Source organism: Sarcophilus harrisii, chromosome 5, assembly GCF_902635505.1.
Source record: "Sarcophilus harrisii chromosome 5, mSarHar1.11, whole genome shotgun sequence".
NCBI classification, from domain to species: domain Eukaryota; kingdom Metazoa; phylum Chordata; class Mammalia; order Dasyuromorphia; family Dasyuridae; genus Sarcophilus; species Sarcophilus harrisii.
In genome coordinates, this window is record NC_045430.1 from 187,763,069 (window position 1) to 187,777,844 (window position 14,776).

The window sequence follows — 14,776 nt, forward strand, 5'->3', positions numbered from 1 at the left end:
ACTTAAGAATCACAATATTTCCACACTCTATTGTGCTAATAACGCCTCTTCAAAATAAAAGAAATCGCGATTTCTTTCTCAGAAAAGAAAAGAGCCATAACAGAGAGCTTTCTAAGAAGGCTTCTTGGGCAGGCTGTTCTTTGTGTACTGTGGCACCGAGGATACAGCTACTCTGTATCGGGGCTGCAAGAAATCCAACGTAATTATAAGACCGTTTGAAAGATACAAATTGAACAAGCCCTTTCCCGGCAAAATAGCATGAAATATTTTCTATGCCACCATTCATGTGGTCAGGCAATAAATTCCCTGGGTCGTTGTGTCTGTACATTTTGCAGGATAGGCTGGGTATATTCTGCAGTGAAGCCACGAGACCGGAGGACCTGCCCCTTACTCTATGGGTAACAAGGGTGGGTGGCTTTGCAGACCTTTGGCAAGACCGCTCAGTATCCGGTTTCTTGGCCGGTTTATTTATTTTTTCGCTGTCTTTTTTCGTTGGGCCCAAGGAGAAGGGTTTGGCAGGGGAGTGCATCCCAGGAAAAGCAACGGGTGGCGTGCCGAATAAAGGAGGGGCGGAGGGAACCCGAATGCTAAAGCCCACCGTGAAAAACCAAGGCCTGGTGGCAGCTTAGCCAGGAGGGTCTCCCGCCCTGCTTCGGGGTCCTTACCTGCAGTGCAGGAGGCCGGCAGGGTCAGCAGCAGCACCACGAGCCCCGCTAACCACAGCACGGGGCGGCGGGCGAGGCGCAGGGAAGGCCCGCGGCCCCCCAGCACCGGCACCCAGGCGATGCAGCCTCGGGTCTTCCCGGCCATGGCAAAGCCCTCGGAAGTTAGCGCCGCGCCCCCGGCATAGCCCACCGAGGACTCGCGGGCCGGCCTCGCTCGCGGCACTCCGAGGCGCGCCGGGCGCGCGGAGAGGGATGCTGGCGGGTCACTGGGCGCGAGGCAAGGGGACTGGGAGCCCAGCGCCCGCCCGCCCGGCCGCCGGCCGCTCCTCCCCCTCCGCGAGGCGCGACGCAGCTGTCCGGGCAACGACCGGAGGAGGCTGGCAGAGGCTGAGGCGGGCCGGCGAGCACCACCTCCAGGCCGGCCTGCGCTCCTGCCTCCGGACAGCCGCCCGCCGGCGGGGAAGAGATGCCCGAGCCTGGGAGGGAGGGCGGGAGGAGGAGGACTCGGCTGCGACTGCGGCCGCGGCGGTGGCTCCGGCCGTCCTGGCTGCCCCTTCTCAGCTCCCCATCAGCCCGCGCCTCCCGCTTCTCCAGGCGCCCCGGCCAGGGAGCGGCGGGGGCTCGCTTCCCCGCCCCTGTCTGGCCCGGCTCCCCAGGAGACCGGCCCCCGCGGGGACTGCCCGCCTTTCCCAAAGGGGGGTTGGAGTGGGTATCCCGGAGCGCGCGCGAGCGCGTGCTCGGAAAAGAAGGGGAGGAAAGGAAGCGGCTGCTGCTGAGGGGACCCCCGATCTTTCACTCGGCGCTCCTGGGCCCCGCCCCCGAAGTCTCCTCCTCCATCAGCTCCCGGGAGGCCCCCGAGCTAGCGGACCCGCTGCTGAAGGGAGGGGCGCGCTGGGAGCCGGCTTGGCGTGGGAGAGAAAAAGGAGCTGGGGGTGGGGGTGGCTGAGGAGTTGGGGGAGGGAGGGGAAATCTGTCCAAGGGGGATTTGCGCTGCGGAAAACCCGGCGAGCGAGCACTCCTTGGCTGGAGCCGGAGTCTCAGACCCAGTGGAAGCGATCTCTCTAGGTTCTCTTTTTTCAGAGAAGGTTGATGTTACTCGCTCTGGGGATCGCATCATTGCAGGTCCCTGGGAAGCAGTTGGGCCTCTGGAACCCAGGAAAGGGAAGTCAGAAGAGAACGGGAAGAGCGGAGACAGGGAGAAGCGAAGCTCTTTATGGAAGGGAAAGCCATGTTGGGGAGAAAGGGGAGGCATGAATACCGAGCTTCAAGATTAATTGGTGCCCAGGGGAATGAGATTTTTTTTTTTTTTAAGGGTAACCAAGTAGCGTTTGGGTCTCAATGAATTGGGTGTGATGGAACTGCTAAAATGCTATTTGGAATCTCAAAATGCAGTTTTAAAACCTGCTTCCAGCCTTGCCTAACCACCTGATATTTTAGAGGTAGCCTGGAAGTGAGTTGATGAACTAGGGCAGGATCCAAAAGGAAAGTGATCGTGGTACCCACCGTTTCCAGATAGCTGGTATTCAACAGGGAACCAGTATTCCCAAGGATAAGGCTTTTGAAGCGTTATCTGATCCCTTTCCATACTGTAGTCACTCTTTTCTGTCACAGCTCCTCCAGCAACTTGCATAATGTACCTCTCCACTTGGGCAATCATAAGATTTGGGGGAATTGAAGGAATAGGGAACCCACTCGTAGTTGTAAACAAACAGTGGTAATTGAGATGACTGAAGGTTAAATGGATCTCCTTAATGCTCCAGTATTTTTGCATTTTAGCCCTTTTTGCATAAAACCTGAGTAAATCCTATAATCATAATCCCATATACTTTTATCAGAATAATACCTTTTTTTTCTATCAGATTAACATAATTTTCTTTTGAAGTTTTGTCCAATAAACATGAATTCAGCTGACTTGAGTTTTTGAGTCCCAGATCAGTCACTCAGTAACTGTGTGAACTTTGGCAAATCTCTTTACCTCTTTGAAATGTTTCCTCCTGGGTAAAACCATTACATTGGATATAATGATATCTAGGATTCCTTCCATATTCAGTACCCTGGGATTCTTATACCCATAGCAAGCCTACATTGCTTGCTACAGTACACCACTTCTTTTTCTTCTTTTATTTTGTTTCATTTAACACTTATTTTGTTGCCCACTTTCCCCACTGGAAAAAAAAAAGGGGGGGAAAAAAACCTTGTGACAAATATGCATAGTCAAGAAAAATAAATTTTCATATTCTTCATGCCAAAAAATAAATGGCTCATCACCATAGTTGAGTCCCCCATCTCTTTGTCAAGGGAATTGAATAGCACACTTTATCATTAGTCCTATGGAATTGGGATTAATTATTGAATAGGTAAGAACTGTTAAGTTCTTTATATCTTTATTGTGTATATTTTTTTTATTCTGATTCTGCTTACTCCTTATGCATCAATTTATTTTTCCTACTTCTCACCAATATAATCTCTAATGTTCCCTCCCTCCTATGAGCTCAGGATTTATTGTCCATGTCATTCATTCACTGGACAGTTAATAAGGTACTGCCTCCTGCTGTTTTCTTGCTTTGAGGTCATGGATTGTTATTTCGCTTTTCATATTTATGACTTATTTTCCTAATTAGATTTTAAAATTTCAATGTTAAAGATCATATCCTATATCTTTGTATAGCAAAGTGTTACTTAGTTTACAACAAATCTCTGATCCCAATATATGGCATACCTCAGATATGTGGTATAAATGAGATCTCTCTGCAAAGAAAAAAAATTAGGTCTGATCTGCTGTGGAAACTATAGAATTCACTCAGACTTAAGGGAACAAATAGCCTTCATTTGGCCCAAAACAGTGCAGATTTGGGTGAACGGGAGAAAAGATAGAGGCCCAAATGGCCTTCTTTTTCTCATGAAATATTTATTTTCTCATCAAAGAAGAGAGAGGCTCAGGCACAATCCAAAATCACAGCTTCCAAATCTACAAGTCTTCAATAACACAGTTCTGTTTCCCTGGATTCCATAAACTGTGCCAATGTTTTTGACCTTTCTAGTGCCATGAATCTCTTTGTCAGCCTGGTGAAGTCATCTCAAAACAATCTTTTTTAAATACATAAAACTGCATAATAGATAAAAAACCAATTACATAGGAATAATTACTAGAATATTAAAAAAAAAAAAAAAAACAAAAAGAAGTTCTCAGATCTCAGCCCTTTGCTCCAGAGATATAAGGTTGATTAACACCCTAGGGCTAGGTAAAAACTTCTGTGGAAAGCCCAGCTGGTATCCTTACTAAGAGGAAACAAAATTATTACTTCTTGCAATAATTAGATTACTTAAAGAGCTCTAGAGAGCCAGCTTAAAATTAATTCAAGTTCATGGGGATAAGGGAGAGAATCTAGAACTCAAAAATTTTAAAAACAAATGCAAAGGAAAATTGTTTTGGATTAACTAGAGGAAAACCATTAAATAAATAAATGAATAAATTTTAAAGAAATTAAAATTAATTCTAACAATTTCAGCAAAGTTGTGGGGATAGAAATCTACATAAACGATCAGCATTTCTGTCTATTACAACAAAAAATATTTTGACTCAGTACTTAGAGCACTTTGCCCCTGCCTTGCAGGTTTTATGGGGGTAGGGGAGGCCAGTGAGTACCTTCAGGAGGGTGGTATACTCCCACGGGTACAAGAGAATGAATGAAATTCGTGCCCTGATTCTCCTGACTTGGTTGAGATCGTGCTCCAATCATACTAAACTATGCTGCCTCTGAAATTAAGATTAAAGCTTTGACAATTCTGCAAATATTTTGGAGAACTAGTAGTTTCTCAGGCTAGAATCCTGTGGTCAACCTGAAGAAACTACTTTGTAAGGAGCAAAAGTCATAAACTTGCTGACCTAGAAGGCGATTTAAGAATTATTTAACTTGAAGAAATTCCATACCTGCATAGAAACAAGGAGCGAATGTCATATCAGGGCAGAGTTCCAAAGCCCACTAGGAAATAAATGCAACTCCAAGTGTCCACAGAAATCAGTGATGGAGACCTAGACAAAAATCTATTAACAGAGACACATCTTCATTGACTCTTGGGCAGCTAGGTAGTACAGTGAATAGGACAAAGTATTCCTAATTTTCAGTGTATCATAGCTTTTTTTTTCTTTTCAGCGAGATCTTATGCTGGGGTTATGCCAAATAAACAGGCTATTGGGACTATAAGGAACTTTTAATCTCATTTAATAAGCTTGGAGGGAAACTAGAATGAGATGTATAAGTCAAACACTATGTTATGGTAGACCTTAAATCAAGTATCCTCTGATCAAATCCATCAGTGTGAGTCCAAGTTTATTGCCTCTTTTCTATTGGGAATTACACTGATTGGGGTGAGTGTGGGAGGGAGGGAGCTATGAGTAGAAAAGCGATGAGTACATACCATTTCTTATAGTAGATGCTGGGCCAGCAGCCTCAATTATTGAATGTTTAATGAAGTTTTAAAAAAAAAAAGGCTGAATATGGAGTCAGAAAGCCCAGGTTCAATTCCCAACTTGGCAACTTGCTACTTGTGCGATTTTAAGATATTCAGTCTTTTTGGTACTCAGTTCCTTCATCTGTAAAAGGAGGAATGAGCCTTGATGACCTCCAATTTTCCTTCCAGTTCTAAAACTAATCCTAAGACTTTGTCCCTGTGTCACATAAGTAATATCCTTGCTGTATACTCAATGCTATTCATTAGATCTAGAAACATGGGAGCTGAGGGAGGGCAAACAACTTTATAGGGTGTAGTTAGTTCAGAGAAAACTGTTAGAAAAGGGCAACAAAAGGATTGAGTTACATTGTATATATAAAAGATGTTACCCAAAAAACAAGAACAAGGCCCAAGTCCAAAACTAGTTGAGAAGCACTTTTGAGACATGGAAAGAATTCTCATTAGAATAATTCAGAGTCAGTAGTTATTCCTAGCAGAATAGTGCCCGACATTAAAACCCCAAATTGCATAGGATCAAGTTAAAAAAAAAAAACAAAAAAAAAAAAACAAAAAAACCCGAGTCTCTCTTTGACAGCTAAGTGGTATAATGACAATGCTGGCCCAGAGTCAGAAAGGTTGGAGTTAAAATCAAGGCTCAAACTCTTACTAGTTGTGTGATCTTGGCAAATCACTTAAACTTTCCTCAATTTTCTTTTCTACTCCTTTTTCAGCATTATAAATACACGTAGTTCATGGGAAGTATGTCCCCCAATTCTCATTTCTTTAGCCTGTGGCCTTTCTCCTTCAGTATCCCGGCATAAGATGCCGAGACCTGGAAAGTTTTTCAAGAAGTAAATATACTTTGGATACAAATATGCAAAGGTCTCTTCTGCCATTTTATGGAAGATGACCCCCAACCAAGGATACTTTCACAACATTCCCCTACAGGCAAGACATTTGATATGCCTTGATTGAGCAGAAGGGTCAAGATTGTATGAAGCAACTTAAGAACTTATCCAGTACAAGTGACAAGAGAAGTAGCAGGTCTTCAAGATATGTCCATAGATGTTCCACAACAATGCTCTACCTCAAGAACACATCTAAGAATATGACAAAAGACATGCTTGAGGACAACAGCATAATCATGAGATTAGTACTACCATTGAACAGGAAATAAATGTATTAAGTTTATTGAACCAAGGCACTTTACAGAAAATAAAGATAAAAGTTTTGAGTTTACAGTCTCAGATTGTTTAAATTTGTTTTTATTGATATCTTGCTTTTTTTTTTTACATCATATTTATTCCCACTCACTCTCCCCTTCCTGTCTTTATTATCTCTCCTAGAAAGCCATCCCACATAACAAATTGTATTTTTTTTAAAGAAAAAAAGACAAGGAAAAAAATCAGCACAGGTTGACTTGAGTGTTGTGATAAGTTAGGTCACATTTCTCTCAGTATATACACAACTCAATACAAAATTTTATGGTTTATTTCATAGTTAATAAGTAAAATTAATATAGCACTTTAAGGTTTGCAAAGCACTTTATGCTTGTTATCGCATTTGATCCACACAACAACCCTATGAGGTAGGTGCCTCATTATTAACCCCATTTTACAGATAGAGAAACTGAGGCTGAGAGAGTTGAAGTGACTTGTCTAGGATCCCACAGCTAATAAGTGTCTGAGGTAGGATTCCACTTAAGGTCTTCCTGATTTATCCAGTGCTCTATCCATAGGATAACTGGAAGAGACCTCAACAGTCATCTAGCTAATGAAACCCTCTCATTTTAGGAATGAGGCCAAAAAAGTTAAATGATTTGCCTATAATCATAGATGTGAGTGACAGAACCCCCATCCTTGCTTTTTCCCATGCTACAATGCTACCTCCTCTCATTGATCAAATTTAAAGTAAAAATAGTGGATCTAAATTGTGTGCTTATCCCTTGATTTGTATTACTATGTAGTAAGTTTTCTTTTTCTTTCCCTGTGGCTGGAAATTTTTACACTAAATAAAGGTCAATTATTGATTGCAGCTTCCAAGCTAGTACTTCTAGTAACTGACGTAAAGTTTAGAAATGAGATTGCAGCTATGCTTCACTGCCATGTCATCACTATACAAAGCCTCATTTCCAGGTAACTGGGCTATTCTGATGATTCCAAATACATAACAACTAATTAGGAGTATACATTTCATAAGAGCTACTCCCTACCAATTGATTAACTACAGGGATCAAAGAAAAAACACTACAAAACTTAAAGCTGTGAAAATGTGACTTAGAGGAATTTAAAGTAGGTACTCCATGTGTTTAGTTATGTCAAGGCAGCAATTTAAATACAAAACTAGGTAAATGTATTCTTTTCCTTCCATCCTTCTAACCCTATATTCTAGATATATTTGGTATTTACTTTCTACAACATACAAGATGCTATTTATCTGTCATAGAGACAGATAAATAACTTGTAGGAGGTGCCGTTCCCTACTTCCTAACAACAAAGGTAAAAGGAAACATTGTTAAGTTTGATAGAACAAAGAGGAAACCTTTCATCTGAGAAACCTAAATTAATGCCAAAAAAGGATGACTTTGGGAAAAAAAAAAATAGATTATAGCAGATCTATTAAATGGTTCCACATTAGAAACAGATATGCTTTTTATCAATGAAAGATGATGGATTATCATCAGTTTTGCAGCTGAAACCCAAAGGCCATTGGCCCTTCCATTTGATTTGCACCTGAAACATTCTGTATGTGTTGCCTCTTCCATGTAAACTTCATGAGAGCACGAATTGTTTTGCTTTTCCACTTAAATAGCAAAAGCTTAAACAGTACTTTGCACAAAGTAAGCACTTAATAAACGCATTTTAATTCATCCATTTCCATCATTCATCGATATCAACTATTGATATTTCATGTTGCATAATCGATTTTTTCAAAATGACTTTAAGACACAGTTTAAATACAAATAAAGATTAAAAATTTGTTAAGAGGATCAGAATTATATCCCTGAAGAATAAACAGTATTATAATTCTGTTTAGTCTTCCTTTCTCATGACTAATAGTTTAATTAAGTCTTCAACTTTGATTGGGACTATTTCTTAAACATGAGAGAACTGTAATTTATGTATTTCCCATCAAAATACCAGGCTCAGAAAACATATTCATGTGGTAAGTATACAATCAAGGCAGAATCAAATACTTCAAACAATTAGCTAGATGATGCATAAGGCAAAATAACAGTACAACATATTAACTATTAATTCAATATTACAGACATGTACATGAATAATATTGACAAGCATCAACAACCTACTACAAAGTCCCAGTGGAGTATCGTGTCCTAGTGTGAAAGTAAGCGTAGTTTTGCAAAGATTATACTTGAGTTGAAAAATCAAAGCAGCTTCAAATATGGTTATGAACTCAGTTTGCTGTTCAAGGAACAACAATTCTGCTAATCTCAGGAAGTATCATCACCAATAGGTTGACAACTAGATAATGACATTCTTTGGCTATGAAATTATGTTCCCATAAAACAAAGGAAAAATTTAAAAGGCACTTGGTTCTACATAGCCCCTCTCCTTCTGCTGCCCCAATACCCTGGCAGAAAGGGACTAAGAATCTTTTTTTTTTTTTTTTTTGCTGAGGCAATTGGGATTAAGTGACTTGCCCAGGGTCACACAGCTAGGAGTTAAATGTCTGAGGCCAAATTTGAACTCAGATCCTCCTGACTTCAGGGCTGATAATCACTTTTTTTTTCTTTTAATTTTTAAAGATTAATTTGACTATTGATGTTCTAATCTGTAAAATTTTCGCCCAGTGATAGTTATCATATTACTGCAGGAACCAAACTACATAAATATTGATTCTCTTTTTTAATATGTGTGTATATATATGTAAAAATATGTGTGTATGTAAATCCAGAAGACATGAAAGTTGCAAATGAGTGGAAGGATGTCTTAAAGGCAAACAAAGGAGTTGATCAAATTGGTTTCAACATGGACAAAAAAACAGGAGACATAATTTTATGAAAATCTTGCCTTTCTGTGCTCACATTTAGCAACAGCCAAAAGATTACCTCATACAGATAATTATAACTTATACAATTTATATGTATAAATTTATATACTATTCTCTTTTTGAGAGGATAGACTTTGAAAACATCCCCCCAACAAAGTCAATATCTACCTATCTATATCTATATACTCTGATATTAAAGGATATAAATTGAAGAAAGCAAAGATAGGACAGTAACTCTGATGACAATAGTGATTAGAGAGCTTTACTTGCTATTTCTTGTTAAAAAAAAAAAAATGGTAAAATTATAGGTTAGAACAAGGCATACATTTTCAAATGATCAGTTTGCTGATTCATTCCATTTGACTATATTTATTTGTTCCAGAAGGGAGTATTAGAGGTGCCAAAGGGACGTGATATTGTTGTAAAAAATAACATAAATAAAACATTTCAAAAGTTTTTAATGTTTCATTAAAGAAATAAAAGTGACCAAAAAGCTACAAGATTATTCACAAGTTTCAGATCTCTAACATGAAAACTTTCTTACTAGATTTCTTCCAACAAGGAAAAGAGGTAGGCAGCATAGTAAACAGAGTTGGACTTAGAGACAGAAGAGAGGAATTGAAATGCTAGTTCTAATCTTTATCATCTGTGAAACCATGGGAGAGTTACTAGGCTTCAGTTTTCCTCATTTGTAAAATGAGGAGTTTGGATTATATGGTTTCCAAAGTCCCTTCCAGACTTTAGTCTAAGATCCTGGGAACCTAAGAACCTTTTATACAAGTGTAAGAATCATAAAAGATTCCTTGATTAATGTACACACGGTGCTAACATTCAGATTATTAATATCAAATAAGGCATCAAACATAGAAACAGACTTAAATAAAATATCCATTACACTCACAGAAGATACCCTATAAAGTCCTAGGAGAATTATGTTCATTGAGGTCCTCTAGATGTTCCTGCAATTGTGGGAAATGCATCAAGCCCCAAATTTTACATGACCTCTGACACAAAAAGGTCTATGGTTGCTCAAAAGAGAGGGGCCTACAACTATTAAGGAAAAAAATAAGTGGGCAAAAAAATGTCCATTTTCCAGACTATAACATTCAAATGGGAATAGTCCATGAAGTTACTATGTTTATATAGTACAAGGACTACATATGGTTAGTTAATACTGTTGCAGCAAAATTACGGAACTGGTCATACTGAGCTTGGGCAACTACCAACCAGCCCAGACATGAAGCCATGCTATAGACAGATTTTTTTCCTCACTAGGCAATGTTGTTTAACTGTTGCTGTTAATGCTTCACTACTTTGCTCCATTATATTGTTTGACTCTTTGTCTAGCCACAAGTTTATGAATCAAGATTTGTCCACAGTCAAGTGGGCCCCAGCATGCTTGCCTAGATCCCCTCCTTGCTTACAAGACATTTCACTCACTTTGAAATTAAACTTGATTCCTGGCTTTCCCGTATCTAGTCTGCTCTGTTGGCTCAGCCACCCACAGATTAGAGGCAAGTTCAATCCAGTTGATAATATCAAAAGGCTTATTTTTGAAATTTTGAATGTTGTTAAATAAAGCTTTTATTGGCTAAAGACCAGACTGTGGAAATGCCCTTTTTGAAAGGTGTGATGGGAGCCAGGTTTGTGTGAAGGAATGGAGTTAAAGAAGTTTTTCCCTTGTTTTCCCTTCTCAGACATGTAACATAGACTGGACAAATAGATGGGATACTGCCAGATATTATATATCTCAACAAGGGAGCAACTGATTTCTTAGAGCCCGACTTATAAAGGGATTTTCAAAAAGCATAGCCTCCTATACATTTTCCTTAGTCACGATGCATTAAACTGAACTTTCTAACAGAGGATAGTTGAAGGAATAAATTATATCCTTATTATAAGTAATATACAAATCATTGTGTTAAACAGGCACTGATTTCCATCACAGCAGTTCCCAGCATCTTAACTCTGCCTCTTTTCCAAAGTTTCCCTTTTAATCCCAGGTTTAGACATGAAGAAAATACATAAGGAGGCTGCAATGCAAGTTAGCCAGGTAAAGAAGTAGGGTTTATATCTCATCCATATTCAAAAAACCCACATCTATCTCATTAACTCTCATCCTACATCTTTTGCTGCTAAACATTTTGCGAAGGTTGTCTACAATAGGTAGATATTCCTCCAATTCCTTTTCTCGTTTTAACTCTGTGATCTGGTTTCTGATTTCATCCTTCAACCAAACCAAATTTCTACAAATTTCCTAATCTCTTACTTGCCAGGATTTAGGGCTTTTTCTCAAACCTCATCCTTCCTCACCTCTCTACAGCCTTTGATATTTACTCCCCTTCTTGATATTTTCTTCTCTCTAGTTTTTTTTAACCCTTTTACATCCTGGTTCTCTTCCTACCCGATTTCCACTCTTAGCATCTTTTGCTGAATTTTTCCCCCTGAGGCACACAGCTGTCTGAAACCAGATTTGAACTCGAGTCCTCTGGACTTCAGGACCAGCACTCTATCCACTGTGTCACCTAGCTGTCCCCTTTTGTGGAATTTTTATCCAGCTAATTCTGGATGTTCCATGGGGCTATCTTGGATTTTCTTTTCTCCCTCTATATAATTTCACTTGGGAATCAGCTTTCATGAATTCAATAATCATTTCTATGCTGATGATTCTCAAATCTACTTATCAACTCTGACCTCTACGCTGACCTCCAGTCTAAAATCTCCAATTGACTATTAGACATCTAGAACTGGATGTTCTGAAGGCTTCTTAAATTCAATATGTCCAAAATGAACTCGTCTCCCCCCACAAATTTCCTTATTATTATTATCGCGTAATCACTATCCTCCTAGTATTATAGGCTCAAAACTTAGGTTTCAGAGTTGACTTCTCACTCTTTCAGTACCAATTCCTCAATTCTAATCTGTTGTCAAGGCCTCTTTAATTTTACCTTTGTAACATCTCTTGAATATGACCCCTTTCTCTCCTTTGACATTTCCACCACCCTGGTTTTCATCACCTTAAATCTGGACTATTGCAATAGTCTGCTAGTCAATCTGCCTACCACAAGTCTTCATTCCAGTCTCCATTCAGCTACCAAATGATTTTCCTAAAACACCAAAGCCAGTCTTGTCATCCCCATCCTCCCTATCACCTTTAGGATGAAATACAACATCCTCCCTTTGAATACCAAAGTCTTCATAGTCTAAACCCCCCTCTTATTTCAGACTTCTTATACCTTATACCCCACCGGATTTTTCAGCTCAGAGACACATGCCTCCTTGGTATTCCAGGCATTTTCTCTAGCTTTCTCCTATACCTAGAATATTTTTCTTCATTGCTGTCTCCTGCTTCCTTTAAGTCCCAACTAAAGTCATACCTTCTACAAGAAGCTTTTTTTCTAATTCCCTTTATTTCTAATGTCTTTTCTCAGTTATTTTCAATTTCTCTCTTACATAGCTGATCTGTACAATTATTTGCATGTTTCCCCGTTAGATTGTGAGCTTGAGAGAAGGGACTAGGGACTGTGTTCTATTTTTCTTTGTATCCCTAGCATATTGCCTGGTACATAATGGATGGATGCTTAATAAATGTTTGTTGACCAATTCATCAGGTGGTTTATCATTCCCATCCCTGACTTTGCAGTTCTGCAAAACACTGAGAGTAATTAAAAAAGGTTCCCAGCCCCAGCAGGCTAAAATTCAAAATAAAAACAAATACACAAAAACAAAACAAAGCACACTATTGTGTTCCATTTTAAGAAAATCTTTTCAAATGAAAACCCAAACTTCGAAAATAAATAAGATAGTGACTCTTTGTACTTTAAAGGTCTGTTGTCGGTCTTTTTTTTTTTTTTATTATTATTCATTATGATTTGAGTGCCTAATACTTTTAAAGAGTGAACTCCTTGGGTGCATTTAAAATAGGACTCTATCTTTGAAAACTATGTTAGATATGATTTTTCATAAATGTATCAGCTACAAAAAACTTTCACGACTCAATTCTGAACAGCTGCTCTCTCAAATGATCACTCACTGCTTTCCCTAAAAACAGGAAGGTAAAAAAACTGCTTTGAAACTCTTACACACACACACACATGCACACACGCACACATACACACACACACACACACACACACACTTATTCAATGGAGGAAACAACGAATTCTTTTGCCTTAACTAATGATGCACTGTTTACTCTTCTCAGTATACTCTATGACATATTCTGGGTAAATCTGATGCTTTTCAAAGATCACAAATATGGTGGGATCCAATCTGTTATTGACACAGCTGTCATAAAAGGTGTTCTTTGTACCCTGTCTCATTGGCGGTCGGACATATTTTGAATCTCCTTGAGTGAAAACTCCAACCAAAACTCGAGCCAGGAACATTATTTTGACATTAGTCTCAGACTCTGAGTAATTGTGGGAATAACTTGCATCTCTTGCAAAGTAACTTCCTGGAAGCAAGCAGAAAGAAAGCAAAAAATGGAGATTAGAAAAGTCTTGATTCCTATAGTCAAACAAACAAACAAACAAAAAACCCTCTGTCTTTCCTACATTAAATTTGCTACAACTTAAGCACAGTTATATTCAGATGTAAATGTACATTTCTATGACAATTCAACATTTCAACATGTTGGTATGGAAATGAAATCACTGATGCACGGACCTAAAAGAAAACATATATTGGCTTTAAAGGGGAGCCCTTGTACTTAGTTAGGAAAGAATTTATTAGATTATATTAGAATGGCTTTGAAAACCATTGTTATATTTTGATATATACTGGATTTGAAGGAAGATGTGCCCTATGGGCACCAGATTATTTGCTAATATTTATTGATTCATAAACTCACTTAACATCTCTGACACTTACTAGCTCTGTGACTCTAGGCAAATTATTTAACCCCATTTGCCTCAATTTTCTCAACTATAAAATGAGCTGGAGAAGGAAATGGCAGACCACTTCAGTGCCTATACCAAGAAAACTTTATCATGAATATTTGGGCATGAAAAACGACTGAACTACACACTAACAAAATCACATCTCCTTACTGTACTGAGACAAGGAAGAAATCAAAGATATAAACCATGGTAAAAATAATATATATATATATATATATATAAAGACTTTGTTTTCCTCCACTCCTCCTGCTCTGAATCCTTTCTTCTATACATTTCTTCTGTTTTTCCCTTTCCACTCATGACCCCTTTTTGCCCAAGACATTTTTACATGATCCTGGGTATACAGGTATATGAAATAGGTACATAAATCAAACATTTACTGATAAAAAAACAATAACTTTGCAATTTCCACATTCAGTAACAAGACCTTACGTGGGGGTCACAAACTACAGTTTAAGAAGCTGGGCAGTGAAATTCAAACTCCATAGAAATGAGGCAGGCAGGCAGAGGGAGCAGACAAAAGCATGGAAGCCAGCACCTGCTCTCTCTCACTCAATAAACTCCTTCTTTCCCAGTAGGACCCAATGCTGGGTCTGTCTTTGTATTTCTATGGGCCATGTGTCTCTGAGAGACAGTGATGAGTATTCAGTGTGTGTATTTTGTCAATAAGTCTTAGTTTCAAAATTGGTGTGAAATATACTCCAACCCCTTCTTTCTTTCACTTGAAGCTTGAGCCTAAGTAAT

At 39.2% G+C, this 14,776-nt stretch overlaps 2 protein-coding genes across 6 annotated transcripts in view; both read right to left on the reverse strand.

Moving 5' to 3' along the window:
* Nucleotides 1–1,474, reverse strand: part of KIAA1549 (KIAA1549 ortholog) — a 154,748-nt gene extending 153,274 nt beyond the window's left edge. For both annotated transcript variants that reach the window (XM_031939153.1, XM_031939152.1), the window contains exon 1: nt 666–1,474. In XM_031939153.1, the coding sequence (XP_031795013.1) occupies nt 666–810 (145 nt within the window). In that variant the 5' untranslated portion in view covers nt 811–1,474. The remainder of the gene's footprint in view (nt 1–665) is intronic.
* Nucleotides 1,475–12,878: 11,404 nt separating this feature from the next.
* Nucleotides 12,879–14,776, reverse strand: part of LOC100931944 (protein mono-ADP-ribosyltransferase PARP12) — a 47,937-nt gene continuing 46,039 nt past the window's right edge. For 3 of the 4 annotated variants that reach the window (XM_023504905.2, XM_023504906.2, XM_023504903.2), the window contains one exon: nt 12,879–13,587. In XM_023504905.2, coding sequence (XP_023360673.2) covers nt 13,304–13,587 — 284 coding nt within the window. In that variant the 3' untranslated portion in view covers nt 12,879–13,303. The remainder of the gene's footprint in view (nt 13,588–14,776) is intronic. The other variant, XM_023504904.2, reaches the window with a different exon arrangement.